The 17,331-nt window shown below is 36.2% G+C and overlaps 1 protein-coding gene across 2 annotated transcripts in view; it reads left to right on the top strand.

Moving 5' to 3' along the window:
* LOC129438629 (NACHT, LRR and PYD domains-containing protein 3) overlaps positions 1-16,143 on the top strand; it is a 28,022-nt gene extending 11,879 nt beyond the window's left edge. Inside the window, exons 5-13 of one of the 2 annotated variants that reach the window (XM_073862950.1) lie at positions 2,423-2,515; positions 2,761-4,503; positions 6,479-6,652; positions 6,852-7,028; positions 8,354-8,515; positions 8,864-9,037; positions 11,194-11,367; positions 13,775-13,948; positions 15,867-16,143. In XM_073862950.1, the coding sequence (XP_073719051.1) occupies positions 2,423-2,515; positions 2,761-4,503; positions 6,479-6,652; positions 6,852-7,028; positions 8,354-8,515; positions 8,864-9,037; positions 11,194-11,367; positions 13,775-13,948; positions 15,867-15,879 (2,884 nt within the window). In that variant the 3' untranslated portion in view covers positions 15,880-16,143. The remainder of the gene's footprint in view (positions 1-2,422; positions 2,516-2,760; positions 4,504-6,478; positions 6,653-6,851; positions 7,029-8,353; positions 8,516-8,863; positions 9,038-11,193; positions 11,368-13,774; positions 13,949-15,866) is intronic. The other variant, XM_073862951.1, reaches the window with a different exon arrangement.
* Positions 16,144-17,331: the final 1,188 nt, after the last annotated feature.

The raw sequence follows: 17,331 nt of genomic DNA, 5'->3' as shown, positions 1-17,331 counted from the left end.
GGAAATCCTCTGTTTCCTCCGTGTCATGTGTGTGTGTGTGTTTGTTTGTTCACTCACCTCTGCCATGTGCTCGTTTGATTAAGTGTTGTCACCTGTGTATGATTGCCTCGCTCCAGCTGGTCCTCATTACCCATCAGCTACATATACTCACTCAGTTCTCTTCCTGTTGTCAGATCCTCATTCATGTTCCAGCCACACAGTTTGGATTATCGTCTCCCGTGTTCGTGCATTTGGATTAGTGTTTCGTGTTGTCGTCTTCGTGTGAGTGTTCCGGTCCGTTCCTGGTTTCATCCATTGGCCATCTTCACACTCACCACCGACTTCACCAACCAACACTTCTCACGCCACCGTAGACCTTTGATCACCATTGCCAACATCCTGGACTCAGTCACTTTCTATGTTGTTTCACTGTATTACCATCATTCATAATAAATCTGTGTTGATCGCCTGCGCTTGCTTCCTCCACTTTATTGTATCGTTACAGATAATTCTTCAGGACAATGTGAGAATGTCTGTACATCAGTTGAAACTGTGTAGAAGGTGGGTGATGCAACAGGACAATGACCCAAAACACTGGCACAAGTCCACAACAGAATGGCTTCAGAAAAACAAATACGCCTTTTGGAGTGGCCAAGTCAGAGCCCAGACCTCAACCCAATAGAGATGCTATGGATTAACCTGAAGAGGGCCATACCCATGAGAGGTCCAGTTCTGCCAGGAAGAATAGGTTTAAATTCCTCCTCAATGATCTGAAGGTTTGATCCACAGCTAGAGGAAGCGCCTGGTTGAGGTTATTGATGCCAAGGGGGTCAACCAGTTATAAATTCTAAGGGTTCACTTACATTTTCCAATTCCATTTTGATTGTAGAATGGGTGTGTTCAATAAAGACATGTAATTATTTTTAGACACATTTTGTTGTCAATACCCTTGATTTAAATGAAGATCAGTTCACAATTTATGACAAATTTATTTTGAAAACCATGAAATTCCAAAAAGGTTCACATACTTTTTCTTTCCAGTGTATTGTCCCAAACTTACAATGTGTTAAAAGGTAACATTATTAACAGAAAAGGATATTCGTGATGAGTAAGCAAACACTAAACGCTGTGTTGCCCGTCTCTTTCAATGAGGCATTTCTAAATCTGCTTGTCATAAACAAATGAGTACCATCCACGCCAGTAACTGACGAGAGAAGGATGACGTGAACTCCACTGCTTCGTTCTCATTGGTAGTCGCTCCCGAAATTTGCTCAACATTTGCATAAAGTTCAACTTTTCTTAACTTTCTCGTGTTGCTGGACACGCCCATACGGTCACCAACAGTCACTTTCGCTCGTGCCACCGGAAGTTGCCCGGTTTCCATTGAAATGAATGAGATCGCGTCGCTCTGCTACTGCTGGTCGCTGGCTGTCTGAATGGGGTAAGAGTCAAGTCCAACTAAAACAAAAACTAATCACCATAACCGAAATTTAAATGAAACCTAAATTAAGAAAATAACTCTACACTGTAAAAAATACTTTGCTGCCTTAAAATTTATTGTTAAATCAACTCAGATTTACAAGTCATGTCAACAGAGATGAGTTGTCACAACTTATAAAATATAGTTGCGAAAAGTCAACTTAATTTTATAAATTATAACAACTCACATGTAGTTATATCAACTCATCTCTAGTCAAGATAAATAATAGGAAGTTGAAATGACTTGTACATTGGAGTTGATTTAACAAAAAATTTTAAGGCAGCAAAGTAAATTTTACAGTGTAGATGTAAAAGTCAGATTAGTAAGATGTAAAATGTAGTTTTAGGTTTTAAACAGAGATGGCGATAGAGAGGATAAAGTTACAGATTGCTCTAATTCTGCTTCAGTATTACTTTTAACACTCTGTAAGATTGGGACAGAACTGCGCAGCACTTTTTGCAGTTAGATTTGTTCGAGGTCAGATCGCGTTCTCACCACAAACGAACCACTCTAGAGTTCATTTGCAAGCGTACCAAGATCACCTTTTTAAGGAGGTCTTGGTCTGCTTTTGTGCGCATCTGAGTTCAATTGCTGAATTCTCACCTGCCCAAATGAACCGCACCAAGTGAGCTATCGAACTCTGGTACGATTCAACCAAATTAAAGGCAGGTGAGAAAGCACCCTTTATCTCCATTAACGATGACAGTAATGTTGTAGTTATTATTGAAGATCACAAATGCCACCAAGATGAACAGAAAGGCCCCTGCACACATATTCTGGTGAACTAATCCTTTAAACTTCAAGAAGTGTGCCTGCAGGAATCTGTTTGATGAATTATGTGATGTTGCGTAAAAACATTTTAATGACCACATCTGTTAGTAAGCTCTAGTGTAAAATATTACAATTGATGAGAAGCAATGTTATCAATGTGTCTGATTTTCTATTCTCAATCATGCTGCCCAGACCAGATGTAACAGAACCTGACTGTAAGAGGAGAAAGATTGAGCCGTCTGAAAATCAACAAGACTTCAGTATAAACATGTGTCCTGATTTTGGGTAAATCATTGGATTTTATTTGGTTTTAGATGCTATAAAACGTTACAGTATGACACAATGCTTAAACATAAATAAATTCGACAATTCATAAGCCTTGATAATATGTCCCAGGTTGAATGCTATAAATTAAATGAATTAAATAAATGAAAGCCATTTTGCTTTATGCTTTTTTCATATTTGTGTAATAATCTTAAAGTATTTTTATTTTACATCCATGACTCTAAACTATTTGAACTCCTCAACAGATTTAAATCAAATCTGCAGAAGAAGTTTGAGTGTTTGTATGAGGTGACATCAAATGAGAGAAACCCAACACTACTGAATGAGATCTACACAGAGCTCTACATCACAGAGAGTGAAAGTGGAGGGATCAGTAATGAGCATGAGGTGAGACAGATTGAGACACAATCCAGACGAACAACAACAGAGGAGACACCAATCAAATGTAATGACATCTTTAAACCTTTACCTGAACAACACAAACACATCAGAAGTGTGCTGACAAAGGGAGTCGCTGGCATTGGAAAAACAGTCTCTGTACAGAAGTTCATTCTGGACTGGGCTGAAGAGAAAGAGAATCAGGACGTCCACCTCATATTTCCACTTCCTTTCAGAGAGATCAATTTGATGAAGGACAAAACACTCAGTCTTTTAGATCTTCTTCATCTTTTCTTCCCAGAGACAAAAGAAATGGAAATCTTCAGTGATGAATATAAAGTGTTGTTCATCTTTGATGGTTTGGATGAGTGTCGTCTGTCTCTGGATTTTCACAGCAGTGTGAGGTTGTATGATCTAAATGAACCAACCTCAGTGGATGTGATGCTGACAAACCTCATCAAGGGGAATCTGTGTCCCTCTGCTCTCATCTGGATCACCTCCAGACCAGCAGCAGCTGATCTCATCCCCTCTGAGTGTGTTGATCGAGTCACAGAGGTACGAGGCTTCAGTGATCCACAGAAGGAGGAATACTTCAGGAAGAGAATCAGTGATGAGAGTCTGTCTGATCAAATCATCTCACACCTGAAGTCATCCAGGAGTCTCTACATCATGTGTCACATCCCAGTCTTCTGCTGGATTTCAGTCACTGTTCTAGAGAGAATGTTGAGTGAAGCAGAGAGTCAAGAGATCCCCAAGACTCTCACTCAAATGTACACACACTTCCTGATCATTCAGACAAACATCAAACATCAGAAGCACTATGAGAAGAAAGTGAAGGATGAAGAGATGATCTTTAAACTGGGGAAACTGGCATATGAGCAGCTTGTGAAAGGCAATCTGATCTTCTATGATGAAGACCTGAGAGAGTGTGGCATTGATGTAGCAGAAGCATCAGTGTACTCAGGATTGTGTACTCAGATCTTCAGAGAGGAGTTTGGTTTGTATCAGGGGAAAGTTTACAGCTTTGTTCATCTGAGCATTCAGGAACATCTAGCAGCTCTTTATGTGCACCTCAACTTTATAAACAACCACACACCCCTGTTCTCTGACAACCTTTTGCAGTTTCATTTATCTGACCTGCATCAGAAAGCTGTGGATGGGGCTTTAGACAGTAAAAATGGACATCTGGATCTTTTTCTTCGTTTTCTTCTGGGTTTGTCAGTGGAGTCGAATCAGAATCTCATACGAGGTTTGATGACAAAGACAGATCACAGATCTCACAGCAATGAGAAAACAATCAAATACATCAAACTGAAGATCAGTGATAATCTTTCACCAGAGAAATCCATCAATCTGTTTCATTGTCTGAATGAACTGGGTGATCATTCACTCATTCACAATGAAATCCAGCATCATATAAAATTCAGAACATTAAATGGAGCCAAACTCTCATCATCTCAGCGGTCAGCTGTAGTTTTTGTGTTGTTGACATCAGAACAGAAGCTGGATGAGTTTAATCTGAAGGAGTTTGTTGAGGTAGAAGACCAAGATCAAACACTGAAAGTTCTTCAGAAGCTGTCGCCTGTGATTTGTGAATCCAGATCAGTTCAGTAAGTGTAAACAGTCACTTCACTCTTAAAACATTATTAATGAAGAAAAACTTACAAATCTTAAGTTCGGCAGATGTTACATAGTAGGGTTGTGCCAATAGATGATAATATCTTCATAGTTTTACATTAACATGCACACTGCATGCTTTTCCTTGCATTAGAGGGTTTGTGAGCTTCACTTTGTGTGAGATAGCTTGAACCTGTTCCACCTGAAATTCCAGCCTATATAATAAAATAAATGACAATAAGATTCATTTTGGGGTGAAACAATTTCACACCTCTACACCTTTCAATATTTTGCTATTTTTCCTTGCAAAAGCATTCTAACTCTGTCAAATTGGTTCTGTGTTCCCATGTGCACAGCCCTCTTCAAGACATTTCTTAGTCCAAACATAAAGATTTCTGTAGTAGGGAGCAACCAGTACTTGCCAGATATTGTTGCAATTTTTTAAATGTTGCTGTAGGCCTCTAGGCAGGATCCCGTACCAGTTTTCTACTGGTCTTCTCATCAATTTTCGGTGGATGTCCTGGTCTACATGTTGTGCCATATTTTCTTCACTTTTTAATTATTGTCTTTACATACAATGTTTTGAAAATGTTTTGTAACCCTCTGTTAAATAATATAATAATATTTTTCAACAATGAGATCCTGTACCTGCTGAGTAAGCTCTTTGCGGCCCATGGCTTTTTTATTTGGATGTTACCAAACTGATAAGAATTTTTTTTTAGGGCCACTCACTTTTAGGGCCACCACTCACCCACTTTATTAAGGGTTAATTAGTCATTTTAATTGATGACAGGTATTCATATTCAACTTAATTCTAAATGTGATTTGTTGATTCTGAACAGTGTTACTCATTGCATGGCTCGCGACCCGCATGTGTCTCGGAAAGCTTTAATTGTGTCTCGCATAGCAGTAAATAATACGGTGATATGATGATGCAGGCATGCGCTTTTTCTGTCTTTTCTGCTCCAGACGCTAACTTTTTTATAGAAACATACCCATTATATCAAGATGCACGCACGTCGATAAGCATGCTCAATTGGATGTAGCACTTGCATAGAGCAATTGTCATATGACATCAAAGTATGGTGAGGTCAGACTGCTTTTTATGCAAGCATAATGTTTTCAAATAGCTCTCACATGACAGTAATGTCACTCACCAATCGTTCTGTGCAGCACTGCATAAAATTAAGAGAAAGGTGGCCTCCTAGTAGCCCCCATATTTTTATTTTTTCATTTTCCCCTAAATGATTCCTTATGTTATTTACTATATAGGTTTACTACAGTTTCAGCAGTAACAACATAAACAAGCGGTTGTCGTGGTCTGCATGTCACTTCCGGTAAACTCCGCTTAGAATAAATGACTATAAGTTCTTTAAATGTAGTTTATTTATATAATCAAAAAAACAACACATTGATTACCTAGGAAACCAAAACATTTGTTATTTTTGACAAGGCATTTGTTCAAGAGATCAGTTTAGCAACTAGTCAGACCATTAAAAAACGAAACCAAAAGAAAAATTCGGATCCAGCGAATCTCGTCAGCGCACGTGTGTCCGATTAAACCGTCTATATATTAATATGTTGCAATTTCACAATAAATGTGAAACAAGTTCTGACATGATTCCTCTTTTTTTATTTTTAAAATCACAAAACCCTAAAATTTTAACAGGGGTGTGTAGACATTTTATATCTCCTCTAAATTCTAATGAATCCTTGCATCTCCGACTTACCAACAGCTGTGCTTTTTTACAATCTGTGGAGAATTTGACTGGTTTCAATGGTTTGTTTTGTTTGTTTTGCTAAAAATATTTTATCTAAATCAATAATTAATAATAGTATATAGTGCATAGTTTAAGTTGCTGTATCATACAACATGTTTTGAAAGAATGTTTGGCTAAAATCATAGATTTTGTCTTCATTTAGTCATCTCATTTTGTTCCAAACTCACGTGTCTTTATTTCTCTACAGGTTGTGTGATTGTAAAATCACATATGAAGGTTGTGTAGCTCTGACTTCAGGTCTGAGATCAAACCCATCACACCTGACACATCTGGATCTGTCTCATAATTATCTAGGAGATTTAGGAATGAAGCTGATCTCTGATGTACTGAAGAATCCTGAATGTAAACTGGAGAAACTGGAGTAAGATAAAATGATGTTTTGTGATGTTATTATGAAATCTATTTAAACTGTTGATTGTTCTTCTGCTGTTGTTAACTTAAACAATTGGTTGATTTTGGTGATTTACTGTTATTTTAAATGTTTCAGATTTTTTTTTAGTTCATTTCATATTGTTTGAGATTCAAGGTGAAAGAGTGAAGTGGGTGTCTCTGTTCTACAGGTTATGGAGTTGTGGTGTCATGGATGAAGGTTGTGCTGCTCTGTCTTCAGCTCTGAGATCAAACCCATCACATCTGAGATATCTGGATCTGTCTTATAATATTAATCTTGGAGATTCAGGAGTGAAGATGATCTCTGATGTACTGAAGAATCCTGGCTGGAAACTGGAGAAAATAAGGTCTCTTACTTTAAAAATGGTTGCTTAGTTGTAGAATGTAATAATTTGCTAGTGTAAGACTAAAGGGTCATGAACTAAGAATTCAACTTCCCTTTGATCTTTTGGCAGTTTACAAATTGTTATAATATTAAAAATATAATATAATACCTTGTGTGTATCAAAACTCAACAACTTCAAAAACAAAAGCCTACTGTATAACTTACTAATTGCATTCTAAGAATGGATGTGTTAAAAACAACACAATCAGCATTAGCGACAACACATCTTTATGTTATTATTGGAACAACAAATTTTGTTTTACTTTTAACGCAACTTGTGATGTCTCTTTTATTTATTTGAACACAAAATCAACAAAAAATTACACATAATGTGTTACATAGCATAACAGAAAAAATGTGTAAAAAATGTACATATCATTTCTTAAAGTGTGTAAACATTGTGGGAACAGGTCAGAGGATTGGTGCAACTGTAAAGGTGTTTTATTTCTGTGAGTTTTCTGGGTAAAAACTGCAACAATATTCAGAATTAGGCTACACCAGGTAACTGGCCCTGGTACCAACACTACTGCTGGCCTTCATCAATAAACAGTTTGATCCAGATGGACTGTTTGGTAGGGCAGCATAAGACGAGAGACACAACAGCCAGAACAAAAGGTTTGGTGAATTCTCGAAATTTAGGGGTAGTGTAAACCAGGGCGTTTACATGCGCGGTTGGCGCATGTTTTCAATTGTTTCCAATGGAAACATCGCTCTTTTCAAAAACTGTGTTATATGCGGTTTTTCCATGCTCATTTGCAGAGTGCAGAGAGTTAAAGAATTTTCTACTTTGGGTGAAACGCTCAGTTCGTCAATGTCACTTCTAACTTGGCCTTCTAATAACAGTGGAGAAGGGAGGGCAAATATCACAACAACCAACCAGCGCATCGTTCAACCACTGATAAATAAATCAGAAGTATAATAGCAACCAAAGCGATCAGCTGAAGAAAATCTGGCAAACGCCCACGATGTAAGCTGCGTTTAAACGCTTTGGTGTGCACTCCCCCTAAAGGTAATTTTGACTATGGCTGCACGATAAATCGCATGTGATTGTTATGCGCATCTAATCAGTAAGGCTGGTTTCTGGATTAGTAGTAAATCGCCAACACCTGCTTTCAGATGGAGCATTTACTACACTGAGCCATAGTTCACTGACAATTGGGCAATATCGCCTTCGATAATGAATGCAATATTGCCCAGCTTATATTATTTCATTATATTTTGAGTTTTAAGGGAATTGGTGATGATTTATTATCTGTGAGACTGAAGTGTGTGTCTTTTTCTTTACAGATTGTGGGGTTTTAACTTCATAGCTGAAGGTCGTGTGGCCCTGAATTCAAACCCCTTACATGTGACAAAACTTGATCTGTATAATAACAGTGTAGGAGATTCAGAAGTAAAGCTGCTCTCTGATGTACTGAAGAATCCTGAGTGTAAACTACAGAAACTGGAGTGAGATCATCTCTAATAAAGACTTGAATGAGAATTTATCAAGATAGTTTAATGTGTTTTGACATAAACCCCACCGATGATTCAGTGACATAATTTCAGCTCAAACTATCAGGTTCATCGAGTTTGAGATGCTGTCCCAAAAGAATAATCTGAGTGATGGAGTTTATAATGTGATTTATTATTTCAATCAGAATCAGCTTTACTGCTGCTGTATTACTATTGATTTCTTATGATTTATAATGAACTGAAAAACCATAAAAATGAAAAAACTAAAGAAGAAAACCAATGTTGATCTTATGTGTGGGTTGTGATCTGAGAGACTGAAGTGTGTGTCTCTGTTCTCTACAGATTGTGGAGGTGTAATATCACAGATAAAGGTTGTGTTGCTCTGACTTCAGCTCTGACATCAAACCCATCACACCTGACACATCTGGATTTGTCTGGGAATAAGTTTAGAGATTTAGGAATGAAGCTGATTTCTGATTTACTGAAGAATCCTGACTGTAAACTGGAGATACTGAGGTAAGATCATCTCTCAGTCACACATGAACCTATTCTTAATTAAACACAAACTCAATCAAATCAATCACACACAAAAATGTAAAGGATATATAAAGCCAATGAGAGATCTGATCAGTTAGATACATCAGCAGTCTCATGAATAATTATGAGACACTGATAGGTTATTAAAGTACTAGTGTTTCACCACATTACAACATGTGAAAACAGAAAAAAAACTCAAAATATTTTTCCTTACAATCAAAATTAAAATAGGTTAAAATTGTCTTCTTTAATGTGCAACAAACTCTTTAAAAAATAAGATCTTTAAAAATAAGATCAGAGTCATCTTGAGCTGATACTCCTCCTGTATTAGAGAAAAATTAAGAGTTTGGTTCCAAAACGCGATAAATGCCATTTAAAAAAAAAGACCACCAACATCAGTATTGTATCTGGTCAGTATTACAAAAAATTCTTCATTTTACGCAAAATCCAATATCTGCCATGTTAATCTGTCATCTTTTCTCCCCTTTTTTCCAAAACATGATAAACACCAGTCCTCCTTCTCTGCAAAATGCAATAAATTATTCTTTAAATTGTTCTTAATATGACAAAGTGTTTGGATTAATGCCATTAATGTTTATTTTTTTAATCAGTGTATACCACTGAATGCACATTTAGATACTGATTCTATAGAATAAAATAAAAAAAACTGCAATACTTTTTTGCATTTTGCGGAAAAAATATCATTTTTTATAATAAATCTTTGAAAATCAAATTATGGATTTGATTGTTTAATGTTATTATATCCTAAAGATGCTATGTGAAAGTTTGTAACCAGTGGCGGCTCGTGACTACTCATTCGAGGGGCGCGAATTCAAAATAAGTGTTCAGAGTATCATGTGTGTGGTTCCCTTTTTCCAAATATGTGTCATGGGTGTGGAGAGATCATGTGTGCATCACGTGTTTTGTCAAAATAAGTGCCTGCTGCACTAGCGTCAAAACCGTTTATGATAAAAGAGACGCTCATGTTCCAAAAGGCACTCCCTTAACATTAAACTCTGATTAGGCATGAGATTATGCGAGTATCTGGCAAACATGATCGTCTCTTTTATCATAAACCCTTTGACGCGTCTGCAGCAGGCACTTATTTTGGCATGACACGTGATGCACACACAATCTCTCAAAGCGCAGAACACATATTTTGAAATGACGTACCACACACATGACGGGCTACATACATGTTGTGACGAAGTTCGCATCGTGCGCCCTCAGAAAAAGAAGTCACCAGCCGCCACTGTTTGTAACAAAAAAAGTGGTTTTCATCTTGTCACTTTCCTGGTATAGTAAACACATTTTAACCAAAATTAGTCTGCAGGGCTCAACATAAAGGACTGTCCGGTGGCCCGGGGCAAGCGCGAGAGACATTTGGGCCAGTAAAAAGTATTGTCACTTGCCCGATCAGGCCAATGCTTCACTCTCAGTCACTAAAATATATTTTTATTAATGTATATTATTTAACATCTTGGAAGCAGACAATTACTTGGGTAAAACACAACGAAAGAAACGATGCAATATTTTGCACAGTTTGTTGTCGGTTTACAGATAAAGCAGAAAAGTTGGAAGCCTTTTTTTCGTTGGAACATGTCTTTTGTATATGTGTACAATTATATTTGACTTTTAAATTATTATTTTTTAAATATGTGACACGGACATTTTTTATTGGGGCCAGTGAAAATTTTGGCAGGGCAAGTGCAAACCTTAACCACTGATTGTGCCAGTATAAAAAAAAATATTTGTGTTGAGCCCTGGTCTGTAATTTTACAAAAATTGGATTTATTGCATTTTGGAACCAACCTCTTCACATTTTTACATCAAATACCTAATGAGAGTCATCAACTCAATATAATTTTTTAAATTAAATTTCAATTACATATAAACAATTAATTTTAAAGTAGTGATGAGGCGAATCATGAGTAATATTCTGTCTTTTAAAATGTTCATGTGGTTTACATCTAACACTAATAGTCCTGTGTGATGTATTTATTTCACATTTAAACACACAGTGTCTCAGTTACTGAGGTATTGAAAGAGTAACATTACACGAAAAACTGGATGTTATGTATTTGTGTACAAACTTGTTAGTTTTGCATTACATTCATAGTCATTGTTCTCTACAGGTTGAGGAGTTGTAATATCACAGCTGAAGGTTGTGTTGCTCTGTCTTCAGCTTTGAGATCAAATCCATCACATCTGAGAGAGCTGCATCTGTCACTGAATAAATTTGGAGATTCAGGAGTGAAGCTGATCTCTGATGTACTGAAGGATCCTGGCTGTAAACTGGAGAAACTGAAGTAAGATCATCTCTCTGTTTGGCTGGTCACAGACGTGATGATTTTTAACCACATTTGCACCGAAATCGATAGGGGAGTGTGGCTCAATTAGAGTTTTACAGCAGCTGATATTTGTCCAGTGTGGGTTCATTGCAATTATTATGCAATCTTGATCGGGCTGCCTCTGAAATGACAGCTGCAATAGCCGGTAAGAGTGTGCATGCTTCAACCGAATGTTGTGTGCTTTTATAGATGAAACAGACTCCCCCACAAACATGACGTGAAAGAGGAGTTTTGAAAAAAAATTACATTTTTTTTAGGGCTGTCAAAATTAACGCGTTAATAACGCGTTAACGCAAATTCATTTTAACGCCACTAATTTTATTAACGGAGATTAACGCAACGCGCAATTTCTGTTTGACCCTTGGTCCAGCCCATAGTTGAATGAACAGAGACGCAGACAAATGTGACTCTCTCTAAATGAGTAAAAGGTTTTCATAGAAATAAGAACATTAAGCAAATCGTCTACCAAATCCAATGCTTTAAATGCTCGTTGGACATCTGATATGATCTTTATTTATACGTCTGAGAGGTGTAACGTTACCGTCCTCCTAATGCTTAATCTAATACAAAGATGCGTCTCAATTCATTTTGGTTTCGCTTTTATGCATGCCTTATAAAATAGACTGCAGGACTTGCTTGATGTTAAAAGAGTCATTAAGAGAGATAAAGTTCGGTACCTGATTAATGTTAAAGAGTTATTAAGAGCGACAAGACTCAAAAGCGATCCCCTCACGCTGACTGACTGATATCTGAAGCGCGTGCACACAGACGCGCGAGTGCGCGACCCGGATATATAGACATCTACACAAAATTACAGTTTTACAAATATCTGTTTTGATAAGAATTCACGCAGGTAGGCTCTATAATCTGTTATGTTTTAAGTAAATGTTTGGTTAACTGTTGGGTAAAACTATCTGATGTGTAACATTATACAGTATTAGATCACTTAGATTTTAAGCAGTCTGTCTCAATGTCAATCAAACAAAAGGAAAAAAAGTTGAACATACATTGATGATGTTTTTGCTTTGTGTGTGCTAAATCTATTAGTTTTACCAGTGATTTTAAGGTATTGATGTGGTAATATAATGTATGGATGTGGAAATGTTTGTGGTAATTTGACTCTTTCAACTTCAAACACGTGTAGTTCTGTCATATTTTGTTATATTTCAACAAATCATGCATTGTTCTATGTTTTAATAGAGAATGTCAAAATATGAACAACTATTTTTTTTAAATTTGCTAATTCCGACTCAACTTGCCAGCACAGGTCACAAATGATGCAGCAGCAAACAAAAATGGAGAAAGAAAATTTTCTGAAAGGAAAATTCATATACAAAACAATGGCTGGTGATTCTGTTAAAATGTAAACAGGCTGTTGTTAACATACATTTGCATAAAGCATCTATATATGTATATAAGATTAGAATATTAAAAACCTGAAAAGTGTTAAATTAGGGTAAATTTAGAATGGATAAAAATGTGCGATTAATTTGCGATTAATCGCAGTTAACTCATGAAATCATGCGATTAATCTAGATTAATTTTTTTAATCTATTGACAGCCCTAATTTTTTTACAAACAGTACATTTGTGCATTTATAATCTGTCATGCAAGAACCACATCATTTGTTTTTCACAAGTCACATTTGATCTTGAGTTTCTATGAGATCTCACGTCACTTAAATCGTTACTAAAGTCATATGGTGTGTGTTCTTCCAGTCAGGGGTATGTTTCCCGAACAGCGACGTAACTCAGTGCTGAACCACAATATTACAATGCATAGTTGGAGAAACTAACTAACTAGTTACGACTGTTTCCCGAAAACATAACTTTGATGCACATCCGTTATTGGAACCATATTGGTTTAACAATATAGTTGATGATGTCAGATATGGGTGGAGTTCTAATTATTCTTTTCAGATTGATTTAATGTCAGATTATTGCTGTAAAAAATGTACATTGCATCAAAAGACTGCTTTTCTTACTGTATTTTAGTTCTTTGTAGTTTTTTTCAAGATATATCATTAATTCGCATTATTTATTTTGCGTCACTACTCCCAGGGATTCCCTGGGTTCTTAAAGCCTGTATTCTTATAATAGCACACTTTTCTGCGGTTTAATTCTGTTTACAAACTAAACTAAAAATGTAATTTTACAGTATGTATTTACAATGGATATATAATACACTATATGTTTCTTGCTTAATTTATTAAAAAATATGATCAATTTAAGTCTACATGTCATATCAACAAGGAACTATGCTTCTAACCACAGCTGGAAATTACAAAAAATAGGTGGAGGTTATATATTTGTTTACAAACTTTGTAGTTTTGTATAATTTGTATAAAGTAATTTGTTCTCTACAGGTTGAGGTCTTGTAATATCACAGATGAAGGTTGTGTTGCTCTGACTTCAGCTCTGACATCAAACCCATCACACCTGACACATCTGGATATGTCTTATAATAAACTCACAAATTCAGGAGTGAAGCTGATCTCTGATCTAAAAGATGATCCACATTATAAACTAGAGATTGTGTGGTGAGTAGAGCTCATTTGAAATAAATGTTTTAAGTAAATCCATACAGTTAATCAACTTTAAACTGTTAAGCGTCGCCGTCCCGAATACAGGACACCTAAGTTTGCATTAATATTGTTGATGTAAATTTTAATCTATCACTACAAACTATATATCGTTGGAAAGATCTAAGCCTCCAGAATAGACATTTCAACAGTGTTTTATAAAATAAATTATGTAGGGAGAGTAATTGATTCATTTATGAAGAGAGTGTGCCTCAAAAAAATATTTTCTGCTAAATGTCACTGTTCCACCAGCAGGACAACTACATTTACTTCAGTGTTTGCATATGAATTCTTATCTAATCATGACAAACTGTATATTGTTTGAAAGCTCCAAGAGTGTAGATTTAACTCAATAGGGTGGGGTGACGCTTAAAAGGTTAAATACTAGAACACAAATATTAGAAATGAAAGAAAATGTATCTGGTGCTATTATAGGCTGTCTGTATCCTTTAAGCCCAACAAATTTTGGGGCTTTTTATGACATTTTTTATTTACCATTACCTGGTTAATCATCCAAGGTTATCAGTGATGTTTAATGAACTTACATGTTTTTATTACCTTAGAATGAGCTGTTTTTATCTACATATACCGTGGGTCCCTTACATGGAAGTCAATGTAATTTTTCTACAGTAGCCCTTCACAGACAAACTGCTCTATAGAGCGCATCCCTACGTTGTATCAGACGATGACATGTTTGTTCTGTGGTGGCTACCGTAGCTTCTCCATGCGTTTCGAAATTGAGTGTGAGCTTAGGACTGAGACGTTGGTTGCAATTCGCAATCTCATTGCTAGATGCCACTAAAGCTGGACCTTTAAAGGTCCCGTTCTTTCTGTGTTTTTGAAGCTTTGATTGTGTTAACAGTGCGCAATATAACATGTGTTCATGTTTCACGTGTAAAAAAGCAGTATTTTTCACACAATTGACTTATCTGTATAGCGCTGTTTTCACTGTCCTAAATACGGGCTGATGTCTTCCTTGTTCTATGAAGTCCCTCCTTCAGAAATACGTAACGAGTTATGATTGTGTAGCTTGTTTAGTGTGTTGTGATTCGATAGAAGCTTAGCTTAGCCGGTGACTGACATATTCTTGTGGGTGTAGTTTAGTCAAAAAACTGTTCTACTGATGTCATTAAAGCAGGAAGTAGAGGGCTGTATATACAGAATGTGCAGGGGTAAAGTCAACCCACACTCATGTTATATTGTCCCTGATGGAGCTGCATGAAGGCAGAATCTGAAGATGTAGAGATGAACTGCCATGGCATGGCCATATTTCTCCAAGTTTATATCTCTTAAAGAAACAAACCGTAAAGCTATTTACACGTTTGTATGTAATTTGTGCAAACAAAGATTTGTCTGTCTCTGTCAAAATCATCAAGCACATATAAGTAAATAATAGCCATTTTAAATTGATCCTCCCGCTTTATTGCTTTTGCATAAAATGTCTATTTCTATTTTAAGTGCAGTAATGAATCCGTGTTTCCACTTTTTTCAAAATCCAATCTCTCCTGCCTGCCACAGTTTTGTAACAAATCTATCCACCTTATTTTTGAATGCGGAAGTAAGTGATGTGCTGTATTTCCTTTTCCTGTGTGATATTTCTGTTTTAATAGCTGGCTGCTAGAAAAACAATGCCATTAAAAACAGTGATTAAAAACAGTTATGGCAAATATTCACTACACCTGCCATGTATAATGTATAACATAGGAAATAGATGTAATGTGTTTTTGTATTGTTTTAGTTCATATGCATGTGATAAAAACGTTGTTTTTTATGTTTAAGATTTAATTTTGATCACTGACTGACAGCACAAATAGTTTCTCTTGATCTGACAGTAATAATGATATGATATCTGATTGACTATGTGTTTCATTTTTAGGACTTACAGATGACAGTAAAAATGTAAATGATTTCTGTCTGATCTTCAGTATCATCTGATGGTGAATAAGAAGACACAATAAGTGACATCACAGACACAAAATCAACACAGACTGCAAACAAATTAACACTTCACTCTTATAAAACTGTTTAAAACAACCAGTCAAACATTCAGTTTAACAATCATATGAAAGATGTATTAAAATCAATAATCATTGTGTAATGTACTCATTGTCAAAACAAAATGTTTAATCCTGCTTTATTTGTAGCTTTGAATAAGAGTGTCTGCTAAATAAAATAAATATCTGGCTGAAGTGACAATAAGCTTCTTTTACAAAACTCAATTATTTTTCTTTCTTTACTTAGGACACATCTAAATGTTTTAAAAACAAAATAAAACAATCTTATTCATAACACTTGCATTAAATCTTCAATATTTCCAATTCAAAAACACAAACACACACGCTCGCACACACGTGTCTCATTTTCTCTGAGCTTTATTATACAGAGTCAAACTGCGCCATGTAGTGGACAAGCAGAAACTTAGTAAATGACTCATATTGCATAAACACCGCACCCTTGGCGTCTTATGAGAAAATGACACAACAACTACAAAACATTAATGTTTAAATGCGCAACATTTTAATCCATTACAAGCAATTCCCTCAAATTATTCAGGAAGGGAGTTGAGAAGCACTCTTGCTGAAAACACCCGGTTAAAAGCTGTAATGGTTTGCTCCGAGCATAGTTCAACGTCAAAATCAAAAGCAAACGACAGTTTCCGGTTTAGCATAGAAGACCAACGAGAAATGTCCGCTTTTGCCCAAAACTGCGTCACAAAATACGAAAGATAAAGTAAGTATAAAAACTCATCATCTGATATCTAGAAAGACTCATGCGATGTTTTTATTTAAAAAACGAACGATATTGGTGTTGTAAACCTGTTTAAAGTCTGAGGTCATAGCTTAGCGTCGACTATAGACGGGTTGCACGGCGACGTCACTAACTGGTTGCGCGCGCAACCGAGGGGCAGAAAGAAGAGAAGTGCATTGTGTTGTATGCTAGTAGCGGTGTCTGTAAGTCAAAATGCCAAGGAATTGTTGCGTGGAAAATAGTACCAACAGAGTCAGTGCTGGGTGCCTGATGTTAACATACCAGTAGATGCGACTATTACGTTACTAGCATTATAATTATAACATTATAATTCATACATGTATCACAGTAACACTGTAAAAATATAGACAGAAAAACAGATCCAACTAAAATCAAGTCTTATTTATATACAAACAATAAAGAACGCTTCAATAATTAAGGTTGTTGCAGTAGCAGATCAGCTCACCAATCGGGCTTTCTGCCCCCTGGATGCGCGCGCACCCTGCAATGTTTGTAAACTTGCAACCCCTCTATATGCCACGCGTAGAAATAACGGTCTCAACTGGTTTAAGGCCATTTGTTTAAGAAATGCT

The sequence above is a fragment of the Misgurnus anguillicaudatus genome, chromosome 24 (assembly GCF_027580225.2).
Source record: "Misgurnus anguillicaudatus chromosome 24, ASM2758022v2, whole genome shotgun sequence".
NCBI lineage: Eukaryota > Metazoa > Chordata > Actinopteri > Cypriniformes > Cobitidae > Misgurnus > Misgurnus anguillicaudatus.
Note: the sequence above shows the minus strand (reverse complement) of the source record. Positions and strands in the feature narration are given on the sequence as shown.